This window comes from Engraulis encrasicolus, chromosome 11 (genome assembly GCF_034702125.1).
Source record: "Engraulis encrasicolus isolate BLACKSEA-1 chromosome 11, IST_EnEncr_1.0, whole genome shotgun sequence".
NCBI classification, from domain to species: Eukaryota; Metazoa; Chordata; class Actinopteri; order Clupeiformes; family Engraulidae; genus Engraulis; species Engraulis encrasicolus.
Genome location: NC_085867.1, coordinates 38,220,658 through 38,237,663, shown reverse-complemented (window position 1 = coordinate 38,237,663; position 17,006 = coordinate 38,220,658). Strand labels below are relative to the sequence as shown.

General features: G+C 42.7%; 1 protein-coding gene across 1 annotated transcript in view; it reads right to left on the bottom strand.

Moving 5' to 3' along the window:
• Positions 1-478: 478 nt before the first annotated feature.
• The window catches only part of auh (AU RNA binding protein/enoyl-CoA hydratase), a 42,829-nt gene continuing 26,301 nt past the window's right edge, over positions 479-17,006 (bottom strand). Inside the window, exons 7-10 of the mRNA XM_063210552.1 lie at positions 7,346-7,533; positions 5,747-5,797; positions 3,008-3,055; positions 479-2,190 (exon numbers count right to left, since the gene is read on the bottom strand). Of these exons, the coding sequence (XP_063066622.1) occupies positions 2,113-2,190; positions 3,008-3,055; positions 5,747-5,797; positions 7,346-7,533 (365 nt within the window). The 3' untranslated portion in view covers positions 479-2,112. The remainder of the gene's footprint in view (positions 2,191-3,007; positions 3,056-5,746; positions 5,798-7,345; positions 7,534-17,006) is intronic.

Here is a 17,006-nt window from a genome sequence, read left to right as displayed (position 1 = left end):
CTTAACTTTCATAATGACTGTTTCGTAACGTTTCACAATCATGTGAATGCTTCATACGTTTTTTTTTTTATATCTAAATCTTGATAAGTGACCTGTGTGTTAGTTTCTCACCGTGCAGATGTGTGACATCTGATTGTTGACATGAAGGTGACTTGTTTCTCATGAAGAAGGAAGCATTATTGCTTATGGTTGTTATTACAGCAGAGTGGGCCAAATGAACAGGCCCAAACTCAACACGGTCTACTGCCATATCGAGGGCGCGTTTCTCGAAAGCATAGTTGTTAGCAGTTAGCAACTTGGGTAGTTGCCAATGGGAAATTGCACTGCAAACAACAAAGTAGCTGATGTAGTTAGCAACTACGCTTTCGAGAAGTGCACCCCAGCATTGCTAGTCTGACAACACTGGGAATTGTAGCAATAATGCCCAATTCAAAAAAATATGATATATGACATTGCTTAAAAACTACATTACACACCCTGGCAGAACAATGAAATTGATTTATTGACTCTTTACAAACTTTATGGGAAAATACAGCTTGCATTCAAAAGCATTCATCTGATGACAAAGTAAGTAGGACTACACTGTCAGTATACAGTAGTTCTACACAGTTACAGAATATGGTCATTCAACACGGCGACAAGGCCATTAGAATTTGCACTAGCAATGTTGGAATATAACCTGAATAAAATCTTCACACACAGAGACATGAAATGCAACAGTACGTTTGATGAAAACAAACTTGAACACAAATTTCAATGAACAATTGCCCCTTTCATGCGTTTTAACATGGCGGGGAAAGGCAGTGACAATTAAAACTAATGAAGACAGACAAAAAACGTAAATTCATATATGGCATGAATTCATGCTAAATATCCTACCCCGTTCCCACCCCATTTAAAGTCCAATCTCACAGTTAGTTATTCATGTCCTGACAACAGGGACATATTCCAGAAACACGTGGCCTATACTAAGAAGATGGTTCAGGAGTAAACCAGGTAAAGTTAAGAGGTAAATCATCTAATAGAAGAGCCTGGAGTCTATGCTCTTCCATTAGATGATTTGTTCTAAAGAAAATGAAGACTCCATGCTCTTCTATTAGATGATTTACCTCTTCACTTAACCAAGCTCATTCCTGAACCAGCTTCTTAGTATAGGCCCCAGGTGTAGTCACTAACCCGGTTAAGTTAACTCTGAGCGAGCCATAAATCTACTAATGGGACAGTCTGAGGTTAACTGTTCTATGAAAAAATAAGTAACCCACTATGACTATGACTATGCTATTACAAGGTTTATGACTTCCTCTGAGCTGCTGTAATCCCCCAGCTAAGTGACTACACCAGTTGTCTGGAATACCCCACCAAGGACCCATATAAACCAAAGCCTGCAGCACCTCATTTTTTTCTACTAAGGCAACCATCATATTAGTGTCATGCTAGGACTGTGTTTGATTTACCACATTAGGAATTAGTACCACAGTAGATGCTAGCGACCAAACACTGGACACCCCTGTCTCACACCACTTCAAGGCCAAACAATCTCCATTACACGTCAAGTGAGAGAGGAATAAAAATGGTTTAGGAAGGAGTGCCGCAACATTTGTGACTAAGAGTTTTATATACTATACCTCTAGCTGGTTAGTAGTGATGATTGCTCTTGCCTACTAAATTTGGACCCCCCCCCCCTCCCTCCAGTTTAACCCTCCCCATATTCTCCTAACCGCCAATGCCCCATCACAACTTTCCAACCACACTCTCCAAAATGCCCACATCCCAGCTCACTCTTCCTCAGTGAGCAAGAGACACTGGCTCAAGCCTGGCCTGTTTTGGCCTGGCCTCTCATCTTCAGCTGTAGCAACTAGCAAACGCTGCTGCCTTGAAGATACTAGTTGAGAGACAGAGAAAGGGAGAGAGAGAGAGATAGAGAGAGAGAGAGAGAGAGAGAGAGAGAGAGAGAGAGAGAGAGAGAGAGAGAGAGAGAGCGCAGGAGGAGAGATAGAGTGTAAGAATGAGAGAGATAGAGAGCAAGAATGAGAGAGAGAGAGAGTGTGTGAGAGGTGCAGTCGTTTGCAGGAGAGGCAGGGGCTTCATGATTGGCTGTGATTGGTCATCTTGTTACTCGCCCTTGAAGCGCGGAGTCCTCTTCTCCTTGAAGGCGGCCAGGCCCTCCAGACGGTCTTTTGTCGGAATAACCTTGGACACGACAGACACAAGAGACCCGTCACCGAAAACAGAATGCTGGTCTATCTTTAAGTCTGTGGTCACGTTCGCCACTGCACCTGCACCTCACCTCAAATTAAGCACAAACACATGCATATGTACACGTAGGGCTGGGCAATATGACAATTATCGTTATTGTGATATAAAAGTGTATATTGTGACCTTTCTCCTATATCGTTTATATCGTGATAGTAATTTTATCAATTTTATACAACTGAATATCATTTAATTACATTTCATCTTGCCACCATACACACTATAAGTTAATGTAACTGTAAAAATAAGAAGAAAAAGATCAATTTCAAAGAAAGGTTGTTTTGCGATATGAAAAAATAAAGAGCAAATAAAGCGAATAACTGAAAATGTATGTAATTGTGCTATATTGTGATATATATCGTTATCATGATATAAAATAATCCATATCGTGATATAGTTTTTTTTCCCATATCGCCCAGCCCTATGTACACGCACACAAAAATTCACGCACATGTACACACACCCAGACATGCACGCATACACACCACACACACATGCACGCGTACACACCAGACAAATACACTGACACACACATAACAAAAATACATGTGAGAGCATGTACCCCCCCCCCCCCTCACACACACACACACACACACACACACACACACACACACACACACAGACACACCATCTGCTGTCCAAACCAATCAATAGCAACCCATCTAATCACCTTGTTCTCATGACACAGGTCAGCATACATTTACACACATTTTCTATATCTTAGAACAAAAGGCTATTTATGGCTGAGACTCACCTGCGCATAACATGCCTCTTCAATGGCCATGCCTGTCTTCAAGTCCACCTGGAAATGAAAAAAGGATTACGGGATTACTCTCCTTGCACTATATCTTGACATGGTCCCTTTGGAAGAGCAAACATGCTGCTTCTTTGAAGGGTCATATCTGCACATTATACTGATCGCCAGTATGTGGGTCAAAGACAGGGTTTTTTTGGGGCTCAGACGTCAGGTGGCGCAAAGGCATCTAACACCCATACATTAACTAGTAATTGGTGGTTGATTTGCTGCGAAGAATGTGCTACTTAGATAGTCCTCTAAAAACAAACAAACAAACAAAAATCCATACAATAGTGGTACAGTACTGGCTGTTGTTGCGGCACCCTGACGTGTGCTACTGCTGAAACGTCACTGACCCATACTGCCGTGCAAAACAAGAACGCAGTAACTCAAAATGGTCGAATTTTTTTTTATATCGGAAATGGGTTTTAAACTACCTCATTTGTCTTGTGTCAAAAAATGGTGGTCCAACACCGTCCCGTTTTGGAGAAAACTCATTTTGAAAGTGCAAAACTGACCAAAAAAAAGTGACTGCGGTGTTGTATTAAAGGTTATGTCGTACAAAACAAAAACGCAGTAAGTCGGCGAGTTACTGCTGCACGTTCCAATGGGACTGGTTTGGGAGTAGACAGTAATACTAGCCAAGAACGCAGTAACTCCTGCAGTAACTCCATTTTGTGGCAGTAATACCAGCCAAGAACGCAGTAACTCTGTTTTTTGTGGCAAAAAGACACATAAATGTTGTTTTTTTGTTGTTTTTGTGTGCATTAAATTTCTATCCTAAAAAAAGCATTACCAGGAAGTGTCACCACCACATTATTTATTACACCAGCTAGATAAGCTGATTGTCCCCGTAAAATGTACCCGACCTGTATTCACGTTTTTGAAAGTCAGTGTTTGGATCATAATTGTGATTTTTTTTAAAAAAAGAAAAATGTCTGATGAAGGGCATGCTGCCCGAAACGTCACATTAAAATAAGAATAAACAGGAGCATGGTGTTGCAGACTTTACTTTCAGTTTTCATTAGAAAAAAAGAAAACCCTGGCAGCCAATGGGATGAGAATGCAACTGACATTATTGGCAGCCAAGGTGTTAATTACCTCATCTACTCTACCTAGGATTACGTGGACAAGTGAATTAAGAGGTGCAACGTGGCAGGACTTTTATTATCTAACGCCGAGGAGTCTGCCTCTCTGCTGATCACTGATCAGTAATAAACTTGCACGTGCCAGCTACTGTAAAACACACCATGGAGGCATTTAACTCAACAGCTTCAAGGCAAGATCCAAAAGCGGTTAATCAAATCAGAGAACTTGGCTTTCAGACGTAGTTTTAACATTAAATTAATTAATTAGTTGACAGCAGGCAGTCCTGGAGTTGCCATTGTGCTCGTAGAGATTAGAGTGGTGCCACCGCCGCTACAGGCTGCCTGCCGCTTTTAAAAAGCTGGATCAGCTCCATGTAAACTTCACACAAACCAGAGCCATGGATGCGATCCAAACATTGGGGCAAGAGAAAGGCTCTGCTTTTAAATGGCTTAACACTAACTCACAGGCATAAATATATCACATGAATTAATTTCTCTGCAAGTTTTTTTGTGTGCATGCAGCTCCCCAACCAGCAATGTAAAAGGACTTGTTATTCACTTCCTGAACAACTGCACCACATCACACATACAAAGGCCCTCACCATGACAACTCCTTCCAGAGACCTACTTTCATAGGTTGCCGTGGCATTATTCAAGGCAACTCCATGACAAACACGGCAAACTGAGAACAAGAAAATGTAATCCTCGTTTTAACCCAGCGTCCTTTACCTCTACCAAGGACCTACAGCATGCGAGAAAGGGGCCGGTTTGTTCATTGCACTTCCACAATGCAAGCACTCCAGTATAACAGGCAGCAGAAAAATGCATCAATCTCACATAGCTCAACGAATCAGACCATGGGGCACAGACCTTTGTACATCAACTTATGTGGGCTGTCTGTATGAACAGTGTGGCGTACTTGGCCATGATAACTCAGTCGTCTAAAGGACCACTCATACCCGATGTTTAAGACTGTTACGGATACCTGTGGAGTGTTTCACACTGTTGATTTCGTACATATTTTGACACAAAAGCTTGATTTATATATGCAACAGATCGAGCACAATTGTAGAAAAAGTACCACATATTAATAGACGCACAGAGGAATGAAGGTGTTGTTTGCTGGAGCGTATGAACATGAAATAGACATGTAATTTACCAAAGGTAGGGTATTAATTAGAGGTGCACCGAAAGGAAAATTTGTGGCCGAAACCGAATAATAATTAATCACTTGGCCGAATACCGAAACCGAATATTACAATTCAGTTAAAAGTCATCAAAATTTCATTTCATTTCACTATCATTATTTTAAATACTCTACGGCTTACAATAAATGTTTAGAGATGTTTTTGAAAGAAAGTAAATGTGTATTTGAAGTCTTCAAATGTTAGAGTAGAACTGAAATTAGTTAAATTAATGCCCATTTTCAATTCATTTTCTATTCTGCCTACGATTCGGCCACTCAATTGGCTTTCGGCCGAATAACCTCAAGTCTCTTTTTTCGCGTTTTGGGCCGAATATTTTCTGCGGCCGAATTTTCGGTGCACCTCTAGTATTAATGGGGCTTTACCCCTCACTCTACTACAACACCTATAGCCGGGACACTTACCTCAATGCCCTGGTTGATCGCCAGCTTGGCCATTCTGATTGCTATTGGTCCCTGCAAAGGAAAGAGGGGGGGAGAAGACAACAATTCACCAGAAATATACAATGACCGCTTCCCAGAAACCTTGTGTTAGTCATTTTCCTTAGACTTGGGAGGGGAAAAATAGATTAAGTCATCCTCTGATGCAGTGCAAGGCACATAGTGTGCAAGAAATTTTGCAAGGACTGTATGACAACATACACTTCATACAGTTTTATTACACTGTGTAAGAAGTAGCCAGATGAGCAAAAACTGATGTGAGTAATCCATAACATTACAGTACTTTCACATTACAATTAGCAGATTTTTTTAAAAATCCAAAGCTACCTACAAAATAGGACATCTACAAGTTACACGAATATAGTACACAAGGCATGATTAAGGTGGTCATGCCAGAGTGCAGGAAAGTGTTTGTTTAGCATTGAGTGGAGTTGGATTTGTTATCCAAAGAGTTTAACTGTAAGTAACTGGATGACGGTGACGTCAACTTCTTCTCCAGGGAGGAGTGCTTTCAGGTTCAGGTTAGTTTAACCTTCATCAACGGGGTTCAGTCTTCCTTCAAGCTCAAAGAAGTCCAGTTGCTAACAACAGTTGCTTGAACCAGAGATGGGACCAAGTCACTTCTTTCAAGTCACAAGTAAGTCTCGAGTCAAGTCACTTCAATCAAGTCTGAGTCAAGTCACAAGTTAAGACACATTTAACCAATTCAAGTTCAAGTCCAAGTCCTACCGAAGCCAAGAAGAGCCCAAGTTTAAGTCTCATTTTTTCCAAGTCCATAACAAGTCACCATGCATTCTATGCAGAATCTTGACAACTACTTTTGGTCATAAATTCATTACCTCTCCACACTTCTGTGCATGTCCCCCTTTGGCAGTCGCGTTCTAAACAAAAAAGTAGGCCTATTGGTACTGGTTAAGGGCTAATCATTTCATTTTCGTTTTTTTTCAAATTCCATTTTCACATACAAATGCAAAATGGAAATATATTTAGACTTGATATACCATTGAAAGTCACTGCAAGCTAAAAGCGTCAAGTCCAAGTGAAGTCTCGAGTCAATAGCGTCTGAGTCAAGTCACAAGTCATTCCTAATTAGAGATGCACCGGATCCTGATTTTTAAGATCCTGCCGGATACCGGATCCACTGCCTAAGATCCTGCCGGATCCGGAACCGGATACCGGATCCTACGAAAGGGTTGAAACACATAGCCTACACACACACACGTGGGCCCTTTTTATCACCTTGGCTCAAACTACTTTGACTGAAAAGGCTCGGCTACCGGATCCTGGATCCTGGAACCGGATCCGGATCCTGCAAAAAACCCTATTTTCCTGCCGGATCCGGAACCGGATCTTGGATCCGGTGCATCTCTATTCCTAATATTGCCAAGTCAAGTCATAAATCCCAAGTCATCAATTCCAAGTCTGACTAAACAGCAACTTCACGCGTCACAAGTTCACATCTCTGCTTTGGACAACAACATGACCTAAATGAATGAGAAATCTTCACTGACGAGTTGGGCGTTGTCATGCATGCTCACTCACGCATGATGCGTGTTACAGTACCTGTGGGATGAACTCTCGGGCCAGGTCCAGGGCTCGGTGGTAGGCCGCGTCCCCGCTGCCGTTCTGCTCCACGGAGTGACTCACCAGCCCCAGCCTGCTCGCCTCGGTGCCGTCCACCACCCGCGCTGCGAAGATCAGCTCCTTTGCCAGGGACACGCCGATCGCCCGCGGGAGCCTCTGGGTGCCACCTTGGGGACAGACAAGAGAGGGGGTGGATGATCTATACTGCCCTACAAAGGCAAAGTGCAGTAATTACGCACGTAACATTGAAACAGACAAATGTATTTAATGTTTTCAATCATACTGGTTGGATATTGTAGTTGTTGCCGCAATTTTAACATAGTAATACCTGTAAAATGGGACACAGTTGGACCATAAGGCTTTGTCACAAGATAAAGGAGGTGCAATGAAGTCCATTGTCTGAACTCCATTTTCACAACATATGTAATTACTGCACTTTGCACTTTTGCTTTTTGTCTACCGACACCTTATCAGGATATGTAATGAGACAAAAATACCAGTGTAGCCACCATTGGACTGGACATTTTAGCTCGGATATTTAGTTCACACCCAACACCTATAAAGTGTACCCCATGGCTATGTCAGGATCTCTCTCCAGTCTTCTGTTCTATGTTGTGCTGAAATGTAGGTTGTCAGATGTGGGAGGTTAAAGAGATAATCTTACAATTTCCAAACATCCTGAGGGCATTTATGAATCAAATCACTTATGTACCATTGGCACCATCAAAGTAATTAGATGAGAGTTTTCACTTTCACAGTTTCACTTTTTATTGCCTTCCTAAAAATGTATCAACAGGACCACAACATCAAATGCGTACTCTGTACCGTCTGAAGTGTAGAGAGTTTGCTGCTAAATGCAAACTGTGTATTGCTCAAGACTGATCTGATTAATGTGGTTTGGCCATGAAAGACTTGATCAACTGTATCCCCAGTGCGTCTGGGATTCTGAAGATTTGTTTTTAGTACATTACATTACATTAATGTATGTATGCTGTGTAAAGATTTCCAATTCGGAAATTCCTAATACTTAAGATTGAGGACTGGCAGGACAGGCACTTATCCACAAACCCAGCTCATAGAAACTTGTGTCTCCAATGAAACTCCCTGACTCATTGGAATATGAGAATCAGCAGCAGTATGTGCACTCTTTTCCTGTAGACGTCCAGATCAAACATTCCTGTGAAGGGGTGTCAGAGTCTTTCAAATGATTCTTTTGAAACCATCTAATCTAGGCATTTTCTCCCACTCTTCTTAGGGGCTTCTTGTGTCTCCTGTCTTTTTGTGTCTACTGATTATAGAGTAGTTGAAGGTATGGCAGGAAAAGAGTGGGAGAGAGAGAGATGGGGAAGGGTTGAGGCATGACCAAGGCCAGACTCGAACCCGAATCCCCCCCATCCCTCCCCATGGGCATGCAAGCCCATATATGGGCGCTGCGCCACAGTGGCCGCCTCCCATCATTGGCTCTTATCGAATGAAATCAAACAAACAGGCGGTACACTATACATCTAGAACAGTGTTTCCCAACCAGGGGTACGTGTACCACTAGGGGTACAAGCACACTGCAGGGTGATCTCGGAAAAATGTAATTATGACAAATGTATGGAGCATAGTCACATTGGGACGGAGAAAACGATATAGAACTTGAATTAGGGGGTACTCATGGCACAACTAAGAGGCTTAGGGGGTATGTGAGACAGAAAAGGTTGGGAAACACTGATCTAGAAAACAATATCTTGTACAGGCAAGGACTGTTGAAAAAAAATATACGGCAGGGACATGAAGTCGCTTCCTTCATGTGTTTGATTGGAATATAACAGAAAATCACAAGCAAATAAGGAAGCCAAATAAGGAAACACTCAAGTCTCCAGTTCCCCCCCCGCCCCCCAAATACAGAAATGTAGACTGATTAAACTTTAACAGCTTTGGAAGTCAGGAAGCACACCTCTACTCCCTCTCCAACAACTGAACCTATCAGCACGACTTGCTATCAGTGTCAGGATGCCGCGAAGCAGGCAGACACACACACACAGACACACACACAGACACACACACACACACACACACACACACAGACACAGACACAGACACACACAGACACAGACACAGACACAGACACAGACACAGACACACACACACACACACAGACACATACGTACACACACACACACAAAACAGATTTTCACAAAGAACAGTCCCTTCCACACACACGCTTACTCACTTCACAAGGTGATAAGAAACCAAGGATATACAAGACATATCAGGGACTGTTCGACCTCCTTCCTTTTCCTTTGCCAACCCACCCCCACACACACATGGACACAGACACACTCAAATACTCCGGTGGGTTGGTGGTCACTGCTCATGGTCAGACTGACCGGGCTGGTGTGTGTGTGTGTGTGTGTGTGTGTGTGTGTGTGTGTGTGTGTGTGTGTGTGTGTGTGTGTGTGGTTACGTCAGTTGGGAAAAGAAGGAAGGCCTCCATCATTCTGATTCAGTCCAGCTGTGTGTGTGTGTGTGTGTGTGTGTGTGTGTGTGTGTGTGTGTGTGTGTGTGTGTGTGTGTGTGTGTGTGTGTGTGTGTGTGAGAGAGAGAGAGCGAGAGAGTAAAAGACAGACTGTGTGTGTGTGTGTGTGTGTGTGTGTGTGTGTGTGTGTGTGTGTGTGTGTGTGTGTGTGTGCGTGCGTGCGTGCGTGCGTGCGTGCGTGCGTGCCACTGTATGGGTATTTATTATGGTCAGCTCCCCATAACAATTGTTTAATTGGCCCCTTGAGACTGTTGTGCTGTAAACTAGCGAGTCATCAACGTATGTCTAAGATGTTTGTACAGACTGCATGTTCCGGGAAAAAAAGTAACTGCATTGTGGCCTGACTGATATATACTATACCCTGCCATAGGAGGATGTTTTCAGCTGCTCCTTTGTCCAATATTTGAAATTTGTTATAGAAAAGGTATATTCAATTGTAACAATAGTGCAAGTTGCTTTGGATAAAAGCATCAGTTAAGTGTAATGTAATGCAACACCAGGAATGAAGACAAAAGCTTTGCTCTTTCAACAAATTCAAGGCCTAAAATGGTTACAGTGGCAACAAGTAATGTGAATTGCCAAGTTTTTTCCCCCATTATGTATTTTACATATTGTATTATATGTTTAGTACTAGGGGGGCAGGATTTGGCTGGTTAGCTTCGCCGATTAGCAAGTCGCCATTTTCGCACTTCCGACATTCACTTCGCTCATGATGATTGGTGGGTACGCGAGTTTAGTGTTGGGCGCACAGACCTTTACAGGTCTGTGGTTGGGCACCTCCATGCATCCAATACCCGTCTTCCGTATAACTTTCTGGTCAGTCATTAACGTGCCACGTAATTGGCTGAGTAAACTGTCGGCAGAAATAACGCCATTTTGGAAGCTGAAAAAACGTAAAATTTTGGCTGAATTCACTAGCCTAGCATTTCCCATTGAAATGACTGGAGGAGGGACTTATTCACTCTCTCCAGTTCTTATACTACCTCCATGTTTACTTCAGCCTATTGTGGACTGATAGCTACCCTACAGTCAAATTCCTTGAACATTCCTTGTACTTACAGTCCAACATGGTCAATAAAACTGAGATATATTCTGATTGTGATTTTAGGAGTAAGCTCCTTTAGCACAAAGCATGTGTCCCTGATGTGGGGGACTTGTTGAGTCATGTGTACCAGATGTCTTTAATATTGTGCCATTCATGACCACTGGCTTTGGGACTTTTCTTTGTGGTCAGACTTAAAAAGCAGAACAGTTGAGGGCCACAGGCGACATCTAAGCGGACCATCGCGTCTATGGGGAAAGCCCGCTACATGGTAATTATTTGTAGCTCATTACTGGCATTTTACAGCACATGGCAATAGGCTTTGCTTGAGTGAACATGGGATGGAACTCAAATAAGTTCCTCTCAGTCTTTCCTGTTGCTTGTGGCAAAAGGCTCGACGTCATCGATATTCAAACTCAAAGTTGTATTCGATATCTTGCTAAAGCACAATTCAAAGGTCATTATCTCATTTGCAATTGGGATGGTGAATGGGGGAACAGCCCCCAAAGGTCACTCTACCTACATCGACAGTGGGATTAGAACACCTTCAATGGTGGTGGTAACAAAGACTTCTAGACTAGAGGCATATTTTTAGGATTCTTGCACACCTCCTTAGGCCAGGTGCGTAGGAGTGGAACCACTGGGTCACCAACGTTGAGACAAAAAAAGCTCCCACAAACTGTTCACATTTGCAGAGTTTTACTTGCAACGTTCCGGTCTAATGGGGCAGCCGTGGCCTAGTGGTTAGAGAGTTGGCCTTTCAATCTAGGGGTTGCCGGTTCGAATCCCACCTTACCTCTCCCTACAGACATCTGTACATCTCCATCCATGACTGAAGTGCCTTTGAGCAAGGCACCTAACCCCACATTGCTCCAGGGACTGTAACCAATACCCTGAAAAATAATAGTTGTAAGTCGCTTTGAATAAATGAAAGCGTCAGCTAAATGCAATGTAATGTAATGTAATGACCTTCTTCAAGCAATTCAACTTCACTGAAACGTCACAAGTAAAACTCTGCAAAGGTGAACAGTGTGCGGGAGCTTTTTTGTTTCAAGACTAGAGGCATTTAATGCCGTTTCATTTGTTTTTCCACCACAGCTGGTTATTCAACACTCAGTGCGGGATTTTTTGTTGTTTATTTCCAGAATCCATGCTATCCATTCACTAATGTTACCTTTTTCATGAATATTTACCACCAACATCAAATTCAAAGTGTTCATTATGACTGGAAAAATTGCACTTTTCATAAATGAAAAGGGGGATCTTCTCCGTGGTCAGCCATTTTTTATTTCCAGAAATAGCCATTTTTAGCTGTAAAACTGACTGTACATGGTCCATATTAGAAAATATTAGTTTATTACTTAGTAAACTTTCATGAAAAGATCAAATTTGGCAATAGGCAACCCAGTTTCAATGAGCAGCATCGTTGCAGTACCTTTTTTGACAATTTCCTGCACAGTGTCCCTTTAAGCCAAAAAGCCATGCTATACGGTACACTCACTGACTCGCTTAATTAGGCATACCTGTCCAACTTCTCATTCACACACATTTCTAATCAGCAAATCACTTGGCAGCGACCCAATGCATTTAGGCATGTAGACAGGGTCAAGACGATCTACTGCATTTCAACCCAAACATTAGAATGTGCAAGAAAGTTTGTTTAAGTGACTGTGAACCTGGCATGGTTGATGTTGGTTCCAGATGGGCTGGTCTGAGTATTTCAGAAACTGCTCACCTACTGGGATATTCATGCACAACCGTTTCAAGGGTTTACACAGAATTAACTGAAAAAGAGAAAATATCCAGTCAGCATCGGTTCTGTGGGTGAAATGCCTTTTTGATGCTCGAGATCAGAGGGGAATGGCCAGACTGGTTTGAGCTGATAAAATGAAAACAGTGACTCAAATTACCACTCGTTACAACCGAACAGGTTATATAGAAAAAACATCCCTGAAAGCATAGCACATCGAAACATGAGGAGAATGTGCTCCAACGGCAGAGGACCACACTGGGTACCATTCCTGTTAGCTAAGAGCAGGGTACTGAGTCTACAATTAGCACAGGCTTACCAAATTTGGGCAATACAAGATTGGAAAAGCATTGCCTGGTGTTATGAATCTCACTTAATGCTTTGACAATTGGATGGTAGGGTCAGAATTTGGCATCAACACCATGAAAACACGGATCGACCCTGTTTTGCATTAACAGATCAGGCTGGTGGTGTAGTGAGATAGGGTGGTGTAGGGCTAGGGACATTTTCTTGGTAAAGTTTGGGCCCCTTAATACTAATTGAGTGTTGTTGCATCGCCACAACCTACCTAATAATTTTTGCTTACAGTTAAGGCAGTTCTGAAGTCAAAATGGGGTTCAACTCTGTGCTAGAAAGATGTACCTACCCAATGAAGTGGCCGATGAGTGTTTGTCTTGCAATGACGTTTCTTTTACTAACTTTGATCGTAGTCAATTAATCTTCCAGCCTTAATTAAATCTTTTCCTTAAATACATGTCCCTTTAGATTTACACCACAGCTACCGCAAGTGCAGCCAAAGAACTTCCCAAGGCAGTTATAAAACAGATTGTGGTCTCTGGCAACACTTGGCAGGTGGGCAGGTAAGACCTGGAACGGGGAGCTAGTTGGAAAGTGAAAGGAATGTGTCGAGCATAGCCCGGGCACCGTTCTCCTTGAGAATTGAGAATTGCTAATTTGTTTGGCACAGATGGGCTTGTTCGGTGGGGCCAAAAGTGCAAAGCAGAATTGTTGGAATGTTACTCAACCGGTCTGGTGTCAATCAAAAAGCCCAATCAGACATGGACGGAGGCTGGCAAGCCGGCGTGTGCTGTTCACATGTTCCAACTCTGTGATGCACCTTTGCCAGAGACAGACAAACTGAACTGAGAAAGTAAAAGTCTTGCCAGATATTCCTCCCTTCTGCCTGTGCCGCCAACACAGGTGATCTCACTAATTAATTCACTTATCTGCCTGTCTAAAGAGGGGAGTGGAGATTTGGATGGAAATACGTTTTTGAACCCGGGATATACACCCCTCACCTTTGCTAGCATGACCAAGCCGAATGTGAACCTTTACCAGCCACACTGACAAAAAAAGTGATGCAATTGACCAGTATTTTGTATCCAATACAATAAAGATGATGATGATGATGATGATCATGCTGATGAGCTGTACTTATAGAAAATGGACATTCATTCATTCATCCATCCATCCATCCATTCATTCATTCATTCATTCACATCCATCCATCTATCCATCCATTCATTCATTCATTCATTCATTCATTCATTCATTCATTCAGGATGTAGGTCAAACAGCACCAATATTTCGGCAAGAACTGAGTCAACCACTGTCGTAATATGTCATAATATACTATGATCAGAATTGTGGTCTGGTGACTAACAGCTGGTGTACCTCCTGTACCTGTGCACCTGCAGGTCTACACAGCTCACTAACGGCTGAGTCAGAGAGGATTCCCACTCAGCCTCCCTCCCCACCCCTACTGCTTGCTTTCTCGCAATTGGGTGTAGTGTAGTGGTGTGGAGTTTTTCTTATAAATGTCAGACAGGCACTTTTGATCCGGTGAGTTTTCTGCAGATTTATTACTGCTCCCAATGGAGCAGGAGGCCTCGTTGAGGTCTACATTACTCTCACTTGTCCTCCTCCACCAGGCCTCGCTCTTCCGGTAGGCTTGTTCCCTATATAGGCAAAGTACCCACCCCTGTGGCACAGCCAGGCCAGAGCCTTCACATATGCTAATCGGCTCAATCACACCTCAGCTGACAGGCCCCCTTCACTCAGGCACAGATTACAATACTTACACACTGGAATTATATATATATATATATATATATATATATATATATATATATATATATAGTCACATACATATACATCTATATTCCTGCATATACATGTACATATAAGAATCTACATAAGAATCATATAAGAATACAAATTTTACCACAGTGGCAGGTTCAATATATGTCATTGGGCTGATCAGCCAGTAAATGCAATGCTGAGGCCTAAGGAGGTGAGGTACAGTATGGCTGGTTGGTGTTGGATGGTACCGGTCACTGAAACTAAAGCCAAAACTTGACTGAACCCTGAATGCACTTGGTAAACATGTTCTATAGCCCTTCTTACAGCTGGGTGTAGCGGCTGATCAACCAGTGAAGAGAGAGACATAGGAGAAAAACAGTCTTAAGGTAATAATATTAAATTTGGTCACGTGAATTCACAAGTTAGGTCTTCAAACTCACTGCCTACTATCTTATGACTCAAACCAGAAGTCAACCAGAAGGCAAAACAATCACAAGGTCAGATATGGCTGATTGGTGTTGGACAGTATTGGTCGCTAAAACTAAAGCCAAAACTTTCTGGAACACTGACTGCACTTGCTAACCATGTTCTAAAAACAAACTGTTGGGCGTAATGTAACCAGGTGTCATGGATGACCAGCCAAGTGGATCCAAAGCTGAGGGCAAAACTAAGACAAAAACTTTCTTGCACCTTTACAGCACTAAACTTGTTTTGGCTAGATAACTCCCTTGTTATCACTCCCAATTGGAAAGTCTGTTTGTTTAAAAAGGTCTGTGAAGCATAATGTAATATTGTACGTACAGTAGGTGGTCTGCTAAGTGTAATGTAATGTCTGTAGTATGGAACTCAGGAAAGAAAGCCAGTCTTTGTTCTGTGTAGGTTTCGTTTGATGGACAGCCAAAACCACACAGCACTGCAGAGCTGAGGTAATTTGCATAATCAGGTAAAATCATTGACTAAAATGTGGCTGCACCTGTGGAATGCTGAACACTGGTCCAGAATGCAGCAGCATGTCTGGTATTCACCCAACCCAAAAGTGTGCATGTCACACAACTTTTTGATAACCTGCATGGGCTACCGGTGTCCGCTCGAATTGAAACACAAGGCCCTGATGTCCTTCTTAGCCGCTTTGGTCAAAAGCGTCTGTGTCTGGGTCTGGGCAGTCATGGGTGAGCGGTTAGGGCGTCAGACTTGCATCCCAGAGGTTGCCGGTTCGACTCCCGACCCACCAGGTTGGTGGGGGGAGTAATCAACCAGTGCTCTCCTCCATTTTGGTGTTTTATTCCACTCTAAAACTTGAATCAGACATTTGTCCTGCACCTTGACCTGGGATGAGCACAGCCGTCTTTCTCACCAGATCACTACCAGACAGAACATCAACGCATGCTTGGAAGACAAAGATGAGGAAAAAAACACATCACAAATGCGGTTTCTTGCTACCATGAAAGATTAGCCATCATGTCTAGTCATCTGGCCCATCATATATGAATATTTCTCTTTTTTCGGCCAAAACTAGGAAGTTCAGGAGAAACAGAACCTCGGTGGTAATGTCTGTAGCATTCTCCACAGTGATTCACTGTGTAATACCCCAGAATTTATTGTTCTCGAGTGAATAAAGAATAAAAAATAAAAGGCCTTCAACTGCACAGAGAGAGCAGGCTCCATCTACCATTAAAAAAAGAAAAAAAAAACCTGGCTCAAATGCCTTGTTCTGCAAGGAGGGACATCATTGACCAAATACTGCCCTGTGTTTCCCAACCAATTCTGCAGAAATTTTGCAAGCTCTCGTGGTGATCACCATGATGAAGGTTTTTATCTGGAACCAACAGTATTTTTCCCCACCCCTCAAGGCAGCATTGGAGTTGAACTCTCCAGTACCATCATCACCAATTGTGGTTAGCTTAAATATGTCGATGCGGGACGTCAAAGTAAACGTTTACCCAGAAGTGCCAAGGCCATGGCAGAAACCTTTAGCAGTGAATAAGAACTGTATTGGTGGCTTTACTCACCAGGGCAGTCACTGCCAGGCCAGATCATTTGTATATTTGCCAGGGTAGGCAACGCAGCTAAGTGAGGGCTTTTGGCCATGACTCAAGTGGCTAATGCACTATACTGTTATGCCAGGGACCAGGGTCTGATTCTGGCTACTGGGCATTTCCTGATCCTCCCCCAGCTCTCTCTAATCTCTCTACTATCCTATTAAAAATAGGATAAAATTGTCCCCAAAAACATATATTAACCC